Source organism: Coregonus clupeaformis, unplaced genomic scaffold (assembly GCF_020615455.1).
Source record: "Coregonus clupeaformis isolate EN_2021a unplaced genomic scaffold, ASM2061545v1 scaf0226, whole genome shotgun sequence".
Classification (NCBI taxonomy): Eukaryota; Metazoa; Chordata; class Actinopteri; order Salmoniformes; family Salmonidae; genus Coregonus; species Coregonus clupeaformis.
The window spans coordinates 207,199-221,937 of record NW_025533681.1 but is presented as its reverse complement, the minus strand read 5'-3'; the positions used below and the strand labels follow the sequence as shown (position 1 = coordinate 221,937).

The 14,739-nt window shown below is 42.4% G+C and overlaps 2 protein-coding genes across 3 annotated transcripts in view; one reads left to right on the top strand and one right to left on the bottom strand.

Moving 5' to 3' along the window:
- Positions 1-14,739, bottom strand: part of LOC121572372 (procathepsin L-like) — a 75,322-nt gene that overhangs the window by 20,673 nt on the left and 39,910 nt on the right. The gene's annotated exons all lie outside the window — the stretch shown is intronic.
- The window catches only part of LOC123484199 (phosphofurin acidic cluster sorting protein 2-like), a 104,352-nt gene continuing 91,485 nt past the window's right edge, over positions 1,873-14,739 (top strand). For both annotated transcript variants that reach the window (XM_045214261.1, XM_045214260.1), the window contains exon 1: positions 1,873-2,288. In XM_045214261.1, the coding sequence (XP_045070196.1) occupies positions 2,056-2,288 (233 nt within the window). In that variant the 5' untranslated portion in view covers positions 1,873-2,055. The remainder of the gene's footprint in view (positions 2,289-14,739) is intronic.

Genomic DNA, 14,739 nt, shown 5'->3' with positions numbered 1-14,739 from the left:
CTTTCTAAATATAGTTACAATCAAATTATAGATGACTTACTATAAGATTTTATATTTCTTATAATTGTAAAATAAATATGATCATACTTAGTGACAGTATAATATTGGCACTATTTAATTTAACTGTCAACAGAGAATTTTCTCCTAAACGTCCACTGAGCGGCGTAGAGACACCATTCAAATGTGTGCAGACTTGTTACAACTTCAACTTTAAGCACGAAGTGATTTCGTCCCTCTGTGACCAAGAGAAAGGGGTCTTCATTCAGTTCTATTAAATTATTTCATTATTATTTTTTATGTTGAGAGCTTTAAATCTGGCTGAGAATATCTCTATGGCCTGTTGTTCACACGCGTATCTGCGCCTCCTCCCGCCTGCCTTCCATCTTTGAGGACATGTATTTCCATTGTTAGAGCGATCAAGATAGTCAATCGACTATCTTGTCAATATAATAGACAATCCTTGGTACAGCACCGTTTCTGTTCAATTGAACGTTCTAGAACGTGAAAACATACTGAACGCAGCCCTGGGCTCACTCGCTCAGAGCAAGAGATAATCGATTCTTTGCCTGCATAGGCCAGAAAATGTTACACCCCCTAAAGGGTGGTGGCAGTTGTTGTCTCTCATTCATTTAGTGATGGTGAACTGTCTGAGCTGGTGCACTTGTCTACCCAGTATATTTGGTTTAGAAATATGATTTTCTTTGAGAACTGCAGTAACACTTGACGTAAAGCCAACAGGTTTAATGCTTTATTACTTGACATAACCATGTGTGAGCCCTTGTAATTTTAATATCTTATCACAAGGCTTATAATATGTCTCTCTGTGTAGCACATGTTCAACTGACTCAAATTATTTTAGTCAGGATCATTATAAGAGGGTAATAAGACATTCTGAGGGGGTCATATACATGCGTATGACCCGTCTTACAGTGCATTATAACTACACTAGAATGCTTTACTCCTGTTAATGTCAGATATGAGCAGAAGAGAAGATATGCATGCAATGTCCCTATCCAAGCTATAATCACATATAAATACAGTAGTAGCAGCAGTCAATGTATCTTTGATTGCCACTGGAGGGCACTACATCATACTAAACAAGGTGTGGGTGCTCCTTATGGGTAAATTGGGACCAAGTCAAGCCCTGTCCTAGTCAGTGCTCAGCCTGCTCACCAGCAAAAATATTGACAGAAATTACAGCTGGGGATCAGACCTGAGTCAGATAGGCCTACATGTCAACTAATTTAGTTTGCCCAGTACAATGGAACCAATGGAATAGTCCCAAAAATACCAACCTAAATTAAGCACACACAAAATAAACTATGTAATAAACTATATAATAAACAGATTACAAGCAGACCTTCAAATGAAGTATAACAGAAGCATATTTTCTCCAACTGTTGATGGAATGTGCAAGCGACATAGTGGATTTTTTATATCTATAAAATAACATTTTAATATGACTTGCTTCTAATGAAAAGTTTTATATCACCATAATATCACAATTTCCGTCTAAATAATGGATTGTAGGCTAGTAGAGGAGTAGGATTTTATATTAAGGAATACATCATTGGTTGTTGCAGAAAAAACAAATATGAATGAATGATCCCTGATATAAAGTATCATTAGCCTATATAATATATAACGTGTCTTACTATGGTCATAAAATGTCCAATCAATAATTATGCATAGACCAATAATTGTCTACTAGCTATAATCACAGTGTGGTTAATTAAAATGAATTAATGTTATGATAATCCAATAATATTCAGCTCTGATTTTGTATTTACAATCAACCAATGACCAGCCCCTTTGAAAAATCAGATGGTCTGCGGGCGCCCCTAGCGTTCAATAGTAGAACCTTGCCTCGTTTTTGTGTGTGCGTGCTGAATAACGCCCGCCCAGATTTGTGTTCGAATGCCTCTGTTTCAGCACTATCTCGATATGCTAGCTTTGAGCTGCCTGCTACATTGAGAAGTTTCTGTGATATAGCGGAGAGTGGCTACGCGAGCGAGCATCACAGCCTGATAGCCTGCTGCTACCCCGGGAGAGGCGATGATGGCGGCGGCCGTAGAGAGAGGAGGAGTGCGGGCCGCTTTCCTGAATCCAGGCAGCGGCGGCGGGATCGGTGGACCACCTCCGGCACCTATGCCCACTGCTCCCGGAGCCGTGGTTGGAGCAGGAGGCATGGGTTCGAATTCGGGTGGGTCGGATGGTCCCATGCCCGTGCCTATGAACCTTTTTGCAACATGGGAAATAGACCGTTCTTCTCCAAGTTGTGTTCCAAGGTAGGCTAAGCCACTTACATTGCCCAGCACATATGTAATCCTTTTTCTTTGTGAGTGGGCGTCTGTAGTAATGTTTCCAATTCGGAGTGGTTGTTACAAGATAGCTAGGCTACATTTTGAAGACTGTTCCATGGTCTCTAGCAACAACCTCACACGTCCATAATTGAATGACATTTGGTTGAGTTTGTTGTTGGTATAGGTCACTCGGACTAGACAGTCAATTGCTCGGGATTTATCAAATCAAAGTCTGCCCTCGTAGTTTGCTTTGTTTATGTTTATTTTAAGAATGTACGACAAAGAACAACATGACGATAAAGCTATCTTAATCCCACAGAAGGTTAGGCTATACGCAGACTGAACAACCGTTTTCTAGACAAAAGAATATGCAATTGCATAGGCTACATTACTAGCTTGTTGGACAAGTTATAACCTACTTTTATTATTGTTTTGCTCTCCATAGAAAGGGTTTGCCTGGCATAGTCCCCTTTTGACTTTCACAGGGACACTTTCCCGTTATTTGAAGAAGATAACCGTTATTCTAGGCTACATGGAGTTATTTTCACCGAGTTAAACCGTTTGTTATGAATTCTATCCACCCATAGCCTACATTCCAGAGCTGCATGGCAAAACAGACTTGATATGTAGCTAGAAAATCTGTTCGCCAGTCAATGAAACTGCCTCGGGAATCTACAGGGAACTGTCAAAATAACGGAAACACTTGAGGAAATGAGGGATACAAAGTATATTGAAAGGATGTGCTTCCACACAGGTGTGGTCCCTGAGTTAATTAAGCAATTAGCATCCCATCATGCTTAGGGTCATGTATAAAAATACCCATTGCCCATTATTATTGCTAGAAGAAGAGATCTCAGTGACTTTGAAAGAGGTGTCTCAAAGGAGCATAGGGTGTGTGTCTGTCACCAGATCTCAACCTAATGGCAAACGTGCGTAAAAATGGCAGAATTCAGATATGACGTCATTGTTTTAGCACTATCCACTGAGTTTAACTACAGCCAGCGATATGGTTCAATGTGCCAATAAATCAGCACAATCTACTTTTTCGTTTTTTTTAAATTGCCCCCGTCTTGAAGCTAAAATTTGGATCATGTAGGCTATACTTCTCTAATGGCCATACAAAAAAAAGAGCGACAGAGAGCAAAACGAGGAATTGTGGTAAGTGCATGGGGGCCACCATCTTTATGCACCTCTGTTATTGAACACTTATGGGACCTACCTGAATTTGGCCAATGGAAACTCTTGTTTACTGTTTGGACTAATGGCCCTGGTGACATCGCCATGCATTAAATTAGTTAATAGACCAATAAGACAAAGAATTCCAAATCTCTCTGCCATTAACAGCTAATTTTCCGTTTCCTCTCCCCACCCAGACCACACCCAGACAGTCCTAGCAAAATTCTTGTTTGAAAATTGCTCTTTGCTAAGATGCTATTTTTGTTTGTTTTTACATTTTTTTATTGAAAACAATCACAGTAAGGTACTTCATTGTTACCCAGAAATGATTTGATATTGTGATAAAAACGGCTGCATTGGACCTTTAAGACACTTTATGTTGGTGTTTCCTTTATTTTGGCAGTTACCTGTATACAGTATGCCAGCCTAATCTAATTCCTCTAATAACCCAGAAATCCCGGGCTCAATGATGACAGTAGAATAGGCTAATGATTACTCCCAATGGCTCTCTTTTATTTATAGGCTTTAATGGAAGCCTCTCAAACAGAATCCAGGTAAAATCAGGAATTCCCCATGGCAGCTGTCTAGGCACCTTGCTTTTTTCCATCTTTACTAACGACATGCCACTGGCTTTGAGTAAAGCCAGTGTGTCTATGTATGCGGATGACTCAACACTATACACGTCAGCTACTACAGCAACTGAAATAACTGCAACACTTAACAAAGAGTTGCAGTTAGTTTCGGAATGGGTGGCAAGGAATAAGTTAGTCCTGAATATTTCCAAAACTAAAAGCATTGTATTTGGGTCAAATCATTCACTAAATCCTAAACCTCAACTACATCTCGTAATGAATAATGTGGAAATTGTGCAAGTTGAGGAGACTAAACTGCTTGGATTGTAGACTGTCATGGTCAAAACATATTGATACAACAGTAGCTAAGATGGGGAGAAGTATGTCCATAATAAAGCGCTGCTCTGCCTTCTTAACAACACTATCAACAAGGCAGGTCCTACAGGCCCTAGTTTTGTCGCACCTAGACTACTGTTCAGTAGTGTGGTCAGGTGCCACAAAGAGGGACTTGGGAAAGTTGCAGTTGGCTCAGAACAGGGCAGCACGGCTGGCCCTTAAAAGTACATGGAGAGCTAACATTAATGACATGCATGTCAGTCTCTCCTGGCTCAGAGTGGAAGAGAGATTGACTTCATTACTGCTTGTTTTTGTAAGAGGTGTTGACAAGCTTAATGTACCGAGCTGTCTGTTTAAACTACTATCACACAGCTCGGAAACCCATGCATACCCCACAAGACATGCCACCAGAGGTCTCTTCACAGTCCCCAAGTCCAGAACAGACTATGGGAGGCGCACAGTACTACATAGAGCCATGACTACATGGAACTCTGTTCCACATCAGGTAACTGATGGAAGCAGTAGAATCAGATTTTTTTTTTAACAGGTAAAAATACACCTTATGGAACAACGGGGACTGTGAAGAGACACACACAAGGGTATAGACACATGCATACGCACGCGTTGTGATGTTGTTGTATGGTGGTATTAAACATTTTGTATTGTAGATAGGTAGTGGTGTAATAATGTCATATGATGTACTGTTTTATATTTTGTTTTATATGTAATGGAAGTGCTTTAATATGTTTGGACCCCAGGAAGAGTAGCTGCTGCCTTGGCAGCAGCTAATGGGGATCCCTAATAAATACAAATAGGCTACTTAGCATTGTTTTTCGGTCCAACCCACTTACAATACGCTTAGGCCTATTCACTCAACATTTGATTTGATGGAACAATCTTTGCCAACACTTTATTTGAACTGTACAGTACCAGTCAAAAGTTTACACACCTACTCATTCAAGGGTTTTTCTTTATTTTGACTATTTTCTACATTGTAGATTAATAGTGAAGACATCAAAACTATGAAATAACACAATCATGTAGTAACCAAAAAAGTAATCAACAAATCAAAATATATTTTATATTTGAGATTCTTCAAATAGCCACCCTTTGCCTTGATGACAGCTTTGCACACTCTTGGCATTCTCTCAACCAGTTTCACCTGGAATGCTTTTCCAACAGCACTTGTTGGCTGCTTTTCCTTCACTCTTCCATATGTGTTGTTTCCTAGTTTTGATGTCTTCACTATTATTCTACAATGTAAAACAATAGTAAAAATAAAGAACCCTTGAATGAGTAGGTGTGTCAACTTTTGACTGGTATTGTATATGTGCAAGCATTGGTGAATGTAGGCATTGTATTAGTACATCGTCATTTTTGTGTCAAATCAAAAAACATAATAGATGTGGTAGTAATTGACATAGATTATAGCATGAGTAGGTATATTATTACTCCATTGATATTTATATGAAGAGGTGGCCATTTGAGTTTGGACCAATATTGGAATCAATTTAGCCTTTTCTCATATAGAAACTGTTAGTTGTAACCTTCGTGGTGAAGTTTCCCATAGGGACAGATCTAGGATGAACTTCCCCTCCCCCAATCCTAACATTAACCATTAGTGGGAAAAATGCTAAACTAACTCAAGATCAGCGTCTAGGTGCATCTTCACCCATCCCTGATTCCTCCATCTGTGGGTGGACTAGTATCTGTTCATCCATAAAAGGACATTCCAGACATTTGAAACGGCTGTATGTTTAAAAGGAAGAGCTCTGCTTGTCTTCTGACACAAAAATCAGTCCAATCCACCCTTTCATCTCAGTCAAAGGGAACAGAAAGGGTAGCCCATTCTAGATCAGGTCAGGGACCTCCACATGCACGTACGCGTACATGTGCATCGCACACATACACACAAAGGCTGGGAGATATTACCTAAAAATCATATCTCAATCTTTTTCGAAGTTATGGGCGATTCACGATATACTGTATTCACGAGTCACTGAGCTTTTCAGTAAGGCCATTCTACTGCCGATGTTTGTCTATGGAGATTGCATGGCTGTATGCTCGATTTTATACACCTGTTAGCAATGGGTGTGGCTGAAATAGCGAACGGGAAGGTGCACACGGCATAGAAGGAGCGAAGGAGACAAGACCAAAAAGAACGCTCATAAAAACGGAAAAATATAAAAACCTTGATTCTCGCGATACAGGCATCTGAAGCATTGCGCTAAAACATAAATTTGAATGAATCTAATTAATTAGATATATCACCCAGCCCTAATACATACACACAGACACACACATTATAAAAAATAAAAAACACTGTCTCTGATATACCACTCACACACACACCCCGACCCCGGTTTCTCCTCAGAAGGTAGAGATAAATGACGGAGAACCCACCCAGGAATAGATGGACCCACAGTAATTAAACATGTGCGCTGGAATGAGGTTAGCCAGCCAATAGCGCCTCTATTATTCATGCTGTTTTATTGGTGTTTAATTGGTGCAGGGCCCATTATTCCTGATGGAGTGGGGTAGCTGGGTTTAAAAGGGATGGGGTTGACATGATTGAATGTGCTGTAGGATAGGGAGTGACATATTTAATATTGGAAACAATGAAAAGCCTATATTGGCTAATGTATAGTACAACATCCAGTGATTCTCAATGGCTACCTATGGAAAATGGAATAAGTTTCACAACTAATGGTGTTAAGGTATTAACTGAGTTGAATATGGTACATCCTTTGTAAGGTGCAAATCAAAACCAACCCACTGTTGCATACTTGCTTATTGGTTAAAGGCAAACGTTATACCCTTACATTTACCCTGCAAACAGCAGGGGTGATCCCAAATGGCACCCTATACCCTATATAGTGCACTACTTTTGAGCAGGGCCCTACTAGGGAATAGGGTGCCATTTGAGACACAGCCCATGAGTTACCCTGCAAGGAGGTCTTTGTAAAGCATTGCCCCAAAAAGTGGTTGAACTTTGGAGCCAATGCCCTTTAGCTTTAGTCTTTTTCCCTTCAATTTTAATGCTTAAAACACATCAACCTACAGAATCCACTTAGTTTAGTAATGAAGCATGGCACTTTTGTCACCAAAGAAAAACCTCTTCTATTACTTGATCTGGCGCTTAGCGCAAATCCCTGATTTTAAAGTTCCTGATTCATTATCCCCTGTCAGTGGATTTGATGTCTTCATTCAGCTGGTGCTGATCTCTCGCTCTCTCTCACTCTCTCGCTCTCTCTCCATTTACATTTTAGTCGTTTAGCAGACGCTCCTATTCAGAGTGACTTAGTTAGTACATTCATCTTAAGATAGCTAGGTGGGACAACCACATATCCTAGTCATAGTAAGTACATTTTCCTCAATTAAGGTAGCTATCAGCAAAGTCAGTGCTAGTAAAAAAAGAGTCAAGTCTCTCTGTCTCGCTCCGACTCCTCTTCAATATTTAAAACTACTATGGTAGGCAGACCTTGTTAGGAATTAATTGCAATTGGAAAGGGAGAGCTTATGGACCTCGACTGTGCTCGTTTTTCATCCCGTGCTCTCCGAAAGCCTACTACTGGCTTGAAAGCAGATAACTGAACCCCACGGGTTTGACTAAGTTGCGAGTTTCTGATGTCATCGCCTCAGGCCCCTTTTAATGTGTGGAATGGATCATGGTCAGAGCATTCGCCCTCCTGACATTAACCTAGTTAGCATTCGATACACATACACACAAATGTTATTGAATGATAATGCTTTTGACATTTTGTTGTTATTTGTGGCCTGTTTTTGTGGTGAATATTTCAGAATCTGGTCCTTGGTCAACAGAAATGTCAACATATTATGCATTTTATGCAGTTGTTGTTGTTATACCATCTATTGTTTTACCCTCTGAGCCACAGTGGACAATCGCTTGTGTATTTTTTTCAGATCAGCTTTTGGGGCGTATATGCATGTGTGTCCAAGTGAAAGAGGCCCAGCTTCATATTGTTATTGGAGGAATTACCAAAAAGGCCTCACCCCAAATCAGAAGCACATGCTCTCTTTTCCGAAAACTATCACAGAACTATGGCAAGCACTTACAGGATCTTTGTTGTGCTTTAGAATGTGGAGGTGTGTGTGTGTCAGAAAAATAGTCTGGTCCAGTGTGGATTAGCTGAGGTTTACAACCCCTGCTGTAGCATGTGTTTCTTTCTGCAGCTGTTCCGACACCAGAGTGCTAGCCAGCTAAGCTAATATTTGTGTGCAATGTGAAACCAGGGCGTGAACTCCCCTTAAAGCCACTACAGTAGAGCAAAAGAGCACCAGCCGTTCAACACTATAAAGTTGGACTCACTGTAGTAAAATTGACTATGTTGTTCCTCTGTTCACAGATATTTTGTTGGTAGTCCTACTACACCAAAAATACCAAATTGAAAAATGGCCTACAATGACTCAACCAGTGAATGGTTATGACTCATTGCAAATTCAATCAACTAGCCACGATGACACAAGGAAACATACATTAAAATGTTTGTTGAAAGACACAAGGAATCTATGTTGACTCAACCAATTTCTGCCAGGGATGAGACAGTTTTGGCTTCTTCCCGCCGTTAAAAGAAAACTCCACCCAAAAACGATCAATTAGTATTTGTTTCATTAGTCCATTGTTGATATTGTCCCAAAATGTTTTGCATGTCACCAATCAAGTTCTCAAGATATATAGCTTCCCCAAACTGTTGCCACAAAGTTGGAAGCACAGAATCGTATAGAATGTCATTGTATGCTGTAGCGTCAAGATTTCCCTTCACTGGAACTAAGGGGCCTAGCCCGAACCATGAAAAACCGCCCCAGAACATTGTTCCTCATCCACCAAACTTTACAGTTGGCACAATGCATTGGGGCAGGTAGCGTTCTCCTGGCATCCGCCAAACCCAGATTCTTGTCGGACTGCCAGATGGTGAAGCGTAATTCATCACTCCAGAGAACGCGTTTCCACTGCTCCAGAATCCAATGGCGGCTGCTCCAGAGTCCAATGGCGGCGAGCTTTACACCACTCCAGCCGACGCTTGGCTTTGCGCATGGTGATCTTAGGCTTGTGTGCGGCTGTTCGGCCATGGAAACCCATGTCATGAAGCTCCCGACGAACAGTTATTGTGCTGACGTTGCTTCTAGAGGCAGTTTGGAACTCGGTAGTGAGTGTCGCATGCGAGGACAGACGATTTTACGCGCTTCAGCACTCGCCGGTCCCGTTCTGTGAGCTTGTGTGGTCTACCACTTCGCTGCTGAGCCGTTGTTGTTCTTAGACGTTTCCACTTCACAATAACAGCACTTACAGTTGACCGGGACAGCTCTAGCAGGGCAGAAATTGGTATCCTATGACTGCCATCACTAGCAGTCAAAAGTTTGGACACACCTACTCATTCAAGGGTTTTTCTTTATTTTTACTATTTTCTACATTGTAGAATAATAGTGAAGACATCAAAACTATAAAATAACACATATGGAATCATGTTGTAACCAAAAAAGGGTTAAACAAATCAAAATATATTTTATATTTGAGATTCTTCAAATAGCCACCCTTTGCCTTGATGACAGCTTTGCACACTCTTGGCATTCTCTCAACCAGCTTCATGAGGTAGTCACATGAAATGCATTTCAATTAACAGGTGTGCCTTCTTAAAAGTTAATTTGTGGAATTTATTTCCTTTTTAATGCGTTTGAGCCAGTCAGTTGTGTTGTGACAAGGTAAGGGGGTATACAGAAGCTAGCCCTATTTGGTAAAAGACCAAGTCCATATTATGACAAGAACAGCTCAAATAAGCAAAGAGAAACGACAGTCCATCGTTACTTTAAGACATGAAGTTCAATCAATATGGAAAATGTCAAGAACTTTGAAAGTTTCTTCAAGCGCAGTCGCAAAAACCATCAAGCGCCATGATGAAACTGGCTCTCATGAGGACCGCCACAGGAATGTAAGACCCAGAGTTACCTCTGCTGCAGAGGATACATTTATTAGAGTTACCAGCCTCAGAAATTAGAGCACAAATACATGCTTCACAGAGTTCAAGTAACAGTCACATCTCAACATCAACTGTTCAGAGGAGACTGTGTGAATCAGGCCTTCATGGTCGAATTGCTGCAAAGAAACCACTACTAAAAGACACCAATAAGAAGAAGAGACTTGCTTGGGCCAAGAAACACGAGCAATGGACATTAGACCGGTGGAAATGTGTCCTTTTGTCTGGAGTCCAAATTTGAGATTTTTGGTTCCAACAGCCGTGTCTTTGTGAGACGCGGTGTGGGTGAACGGATGATCTCCGCATGTGTAATTCCCACTGTAAGGCATCGAGAAGGTGGTGTGGGGGTGCTTTGCTGGTGACACTGTCTGTGATTTATTTACAATTCAAAGCACACTTAACCAGCATGGCTACCACATCATTCTGCACCGATACTCCATCCCATCTGGTTTGGGCTTAGTGGGACTATTATTTGTTTTACAACAGGACAATGACCCTACACACCTCCAGGCTGTGTAATGGCTATTTTACCAAGAAGGAGAGTGATGGAGTGCTGCATCAGATGACCTGGCCTCCACAATCCCCCGACCTAAACCCAATTGAGATGGTTTGGGATGAATTGGACTGCAGAGTGAAGGAAAAGCAGCCAACAAGTGCTCAGCATATGCAGAAACTCTGTCGGAAAAGCATTTCAGGTGAAGCTGGTTGAGAGAATGCCAAGAGTGCAAAAATGTCATCAAGGCAAAGAGTGGCTATTTGAAGAATCTTAAATATAAAATATATTTTGATTTGTTTAACACTTTTTTGGTTACTACATGATTCCATATGTGTTATTTCATAGTTTTGATGGCTTCACTATTATTCTACAATGTAGAAAATAGTAAAAATTAAGAAAATCCCTGGAATGAGTAGGTGTGTCCAAACTTTTGACTGGTACTGTATATAAATATACAGTTGAAGTCGGAAGTTTACATACACCTTAGCCAAATACATTTAAACTCAGTTTTTCACAATTCCTGACATTTAATCCTAGTACAAATTCCCTGTCTTAGGTCAGTTAGGATCACCACTTTATTTTAAGAATGTGAAATGTCAAAGAGATAATTATTTATTTCAGCTTTTATTTATTTCATCACATTCCCAGTGGGTCAGAAGTTTACATACACTCAATTATTATTTGGTAGCATTGCCTTTAAATTGTTTAACTTGGGTCAAACGTTTCGGGTAGCCTTCCACAAGCTTCCCACAATAAGTTGAGTGAATTTTGGCCCATTCCTCCTGACAGAGCTGGTCTAACCGAGTCAGGTTTGTAGGCCTCCTTGCTCGCACACGCTTTTTCAGTTCTGCCCACAGATTTTCAATAGGATTGAGGTCAGGGCTTTGTGATGGCCACTCCAATACCTTGACTTTGTTGTCCTTAAGCCATTTTGGCACAACTTTGGAAGTATACTTGGGGTCATTGTCCATTTGGAAGACCCATTTGCGACCAAGCTTTAACTTCCTGACTGATGTCTTGAGATTTTGCTTCAATATATCCACATAATCTTCCTTCCTCATGATGCCATCTATTTTGTGAAGTGCACCAGTCCCTCCTGCAGCAAAGGACCCCCACAGCATGATGCTGCCACCCCCGTGCTTCACGGATGGGATGGTGTTCTTCGGCTTGCAAGCCACACCCTTTTTCCTCCAAATATAACGAGGGTCATTATGGCCAAACAGTTCTATTTTTGTTTCATCAGACCAGAGGACAGTTCTCCAAAAAGTACGATCTTTGTCCCCATGTGCAGTTGCAAACCGTAGTCTGGCTTTTTTATGGCGGTTTTGGAGCAGTGGCTTCTTCCTTGCTGAGCAGCCTTTCAGGTTATGTCGAAATATAACTAGTTTTACTGTGGATATAGATACTTTTGTACCAGTTTCCTCCAGCATCTTCACAAGGTCCTTTGCTGCTGTTCTGGGATTGATTTGCACTTTTAGCACCAAAGTACGTTCATCTCTAGGAGACAGAACGCATCTCCTTCCTGAGCGGTATGACGGCTGCGTGGTCCCATGGTGTTTATACTTGCATACTATTGTTTGTACAGATGAACGTGGTACCTTCAGGCATTTGGAAATTGCTCCCAAGGATGAACCAGACTTGTGGAGGTCTACAATTTTTTTGGCCCACTCCTCCATATAGACCTTCTCCAGATCCTTCAGGTTTCGGGACTGTCGCTGGGCAATACAGACTTTCAGCTCCCTCCAAAGATTTTCTATTGGGTTCAGGTCTGGAGACTGGCTAGGCCACTCCAGGACCTAGAGATGCTTCTTACGGAGCCACTCCTTAGTTGCCCTGGCTGTGTGTTTCGGGTCGTTGTCATGCTGGAAGACCCAGCCACGACCCATCTTCAATGCTCTTACTGAGGGAAGGAGGTTGTTGGCCAAGATCTCGCGATACATGGCCCCATCCATCCTCCCCTCAATACGGTGCAGTCGTCCTGTCCCCTTTGCAGAAAAGCATCCCCAAAGAATGATGTTTCCACCTCCATGCTTCACGGTTGGGATGGTGTTCTTGGGGTTGTACTCATCCTTCTTCCTCCAAACACGGCGAGTGGAGTTTAGACAAAAAGCTATATTTTTGTGTCATCAGACCACATGACCTTCTCCCATTCCTCCTCTGGATCATCCAGATGGTCATTGGCAAACTTCAGACGGGCCTGGACATGCGCTGGCTTGAGCAGGGGGACCTTGCGTGCGCTGCAAAATCCATGACGGCGTAGTGTCTTACTAATGGTTTTCTTTGAGACTGTGGTCCCAGCTCTCTTCAGGTCATTGACCAGGTCCTGCCGTGTAGTTCTGGGCTGATCCCTCACCTTCCTCATGATCATTGATGCCCCATGAGGTGAGATCTTGCATGGAGCCCCAGACTGAGGGTGATTGACCGTCATCTTGAACTTCTTCCATTTTCTAATAATTGCGCCAACAGTTGTTGCCTTCTCACCAAGCTGCTTGCCTATTGTCCTGTTGCCCATCCTAGCCTTGGGATGGGTCTACAATTGTATCCCTGATGTCCTTACACAGCTCTCTGGTCTTGGCCATTGTGGAGAGGTTGGAGTCTGTTTGATTGAGTGTGTGGACAGGTGTCTTTTATACAGGTAACGAGTTCAAACCTGGTGCAGTTAATACAGGTAATGTGTGGAGAACAGGAGGGCTTCTTAAAGAAAAACTAACAGGTCTGTGAGAGCCAGAAATCTTACTGGTTGGTAGGTGATCAATAGGGGCGTGCTCCTTTTGCTGTGTCCTGAAGTCCACGATCAGCTCCTTTTGTTTAGTTGACGTTGAGTGAGAGTTTATTTTCCTCGCACCACACTCCCAGGGCCCTCACCTCCTCCCTGTCTCGTCATTGTTGGTAATCAAGCCTACTACTGTTGTGTCGTCTGCAAACTTGATGATTGAGTTGGAGGCGTGCATGGCCACGCAGTCATGGGTGAACAGGGAGTACAGGAGGGGGCTGAGCACGCACCCTTGTGTTGAGGATCAGCAAAGTGGAGGTGTTGTTCCCTACCTTCACCACCTGGGGGCGGACCGTCAGGAAGTACAGGACCCAGTTGCACAGGGCGGGGGTTCAGACTCAGGGCCCCGAGCTTAATGATGACTTTGGAGGGTACTATGGTGTTGAATGCTGAGCTATAGTCAATATAGTCAGCGTTCTTACATAGGTATTCCTCTTGTCCAGATGGGATAGGGCAGTGCGATGGCGATTGCATCGTCTGTGGATTTATTGGGGCGGTAAGCAAATTGAAGTGGGTCTAGGGTGTCAGGTAAGGTAGAGGTGATATTATCCTTAACTAGCCTCTCAAATAACTTTATGATAGATATTTAGTTCAGTTACCTTTGCTTTCTTGGGTACAGGAACAATGGTGGACATCTTGAAGCAAGTGGGGACAGCAGACTGGGATAGGGAGAGACTGAATATGTCCGTAAACACTCCAGCCAGCTGGTCTGCGCATGCTTTGAGGACGCGGCAAGGGATGCCGTCTGGGCCGGCAGCCTTGCGAGGGTTAACACTCTTAAATGTCTTACTCACGTCGGCCATGGAGAAGGAGAGCCCACAGTCCTTGGTAGCGGGCCGCGTCGGTGGCACTGTGTTATCCTTAAAGCAGGCGAAGAAGGTGTTTAGCTTGTCTGGAAGCAAGACGTCGGTGTCCGCAACTTGGCTGGTTTCCCTTTGTAGTCTGTGATTGTCTGTAGACCCTGCCACATATGTATCGTGTCTGAGCCGTTGAATTGCGTCTCCACTTTGTCTCTGTACTGACGTTCTGACAGTTTGATTGCCTTACGGAGGGTATAACTACACTGTTTGTATTCGGCCATATTTCCAGT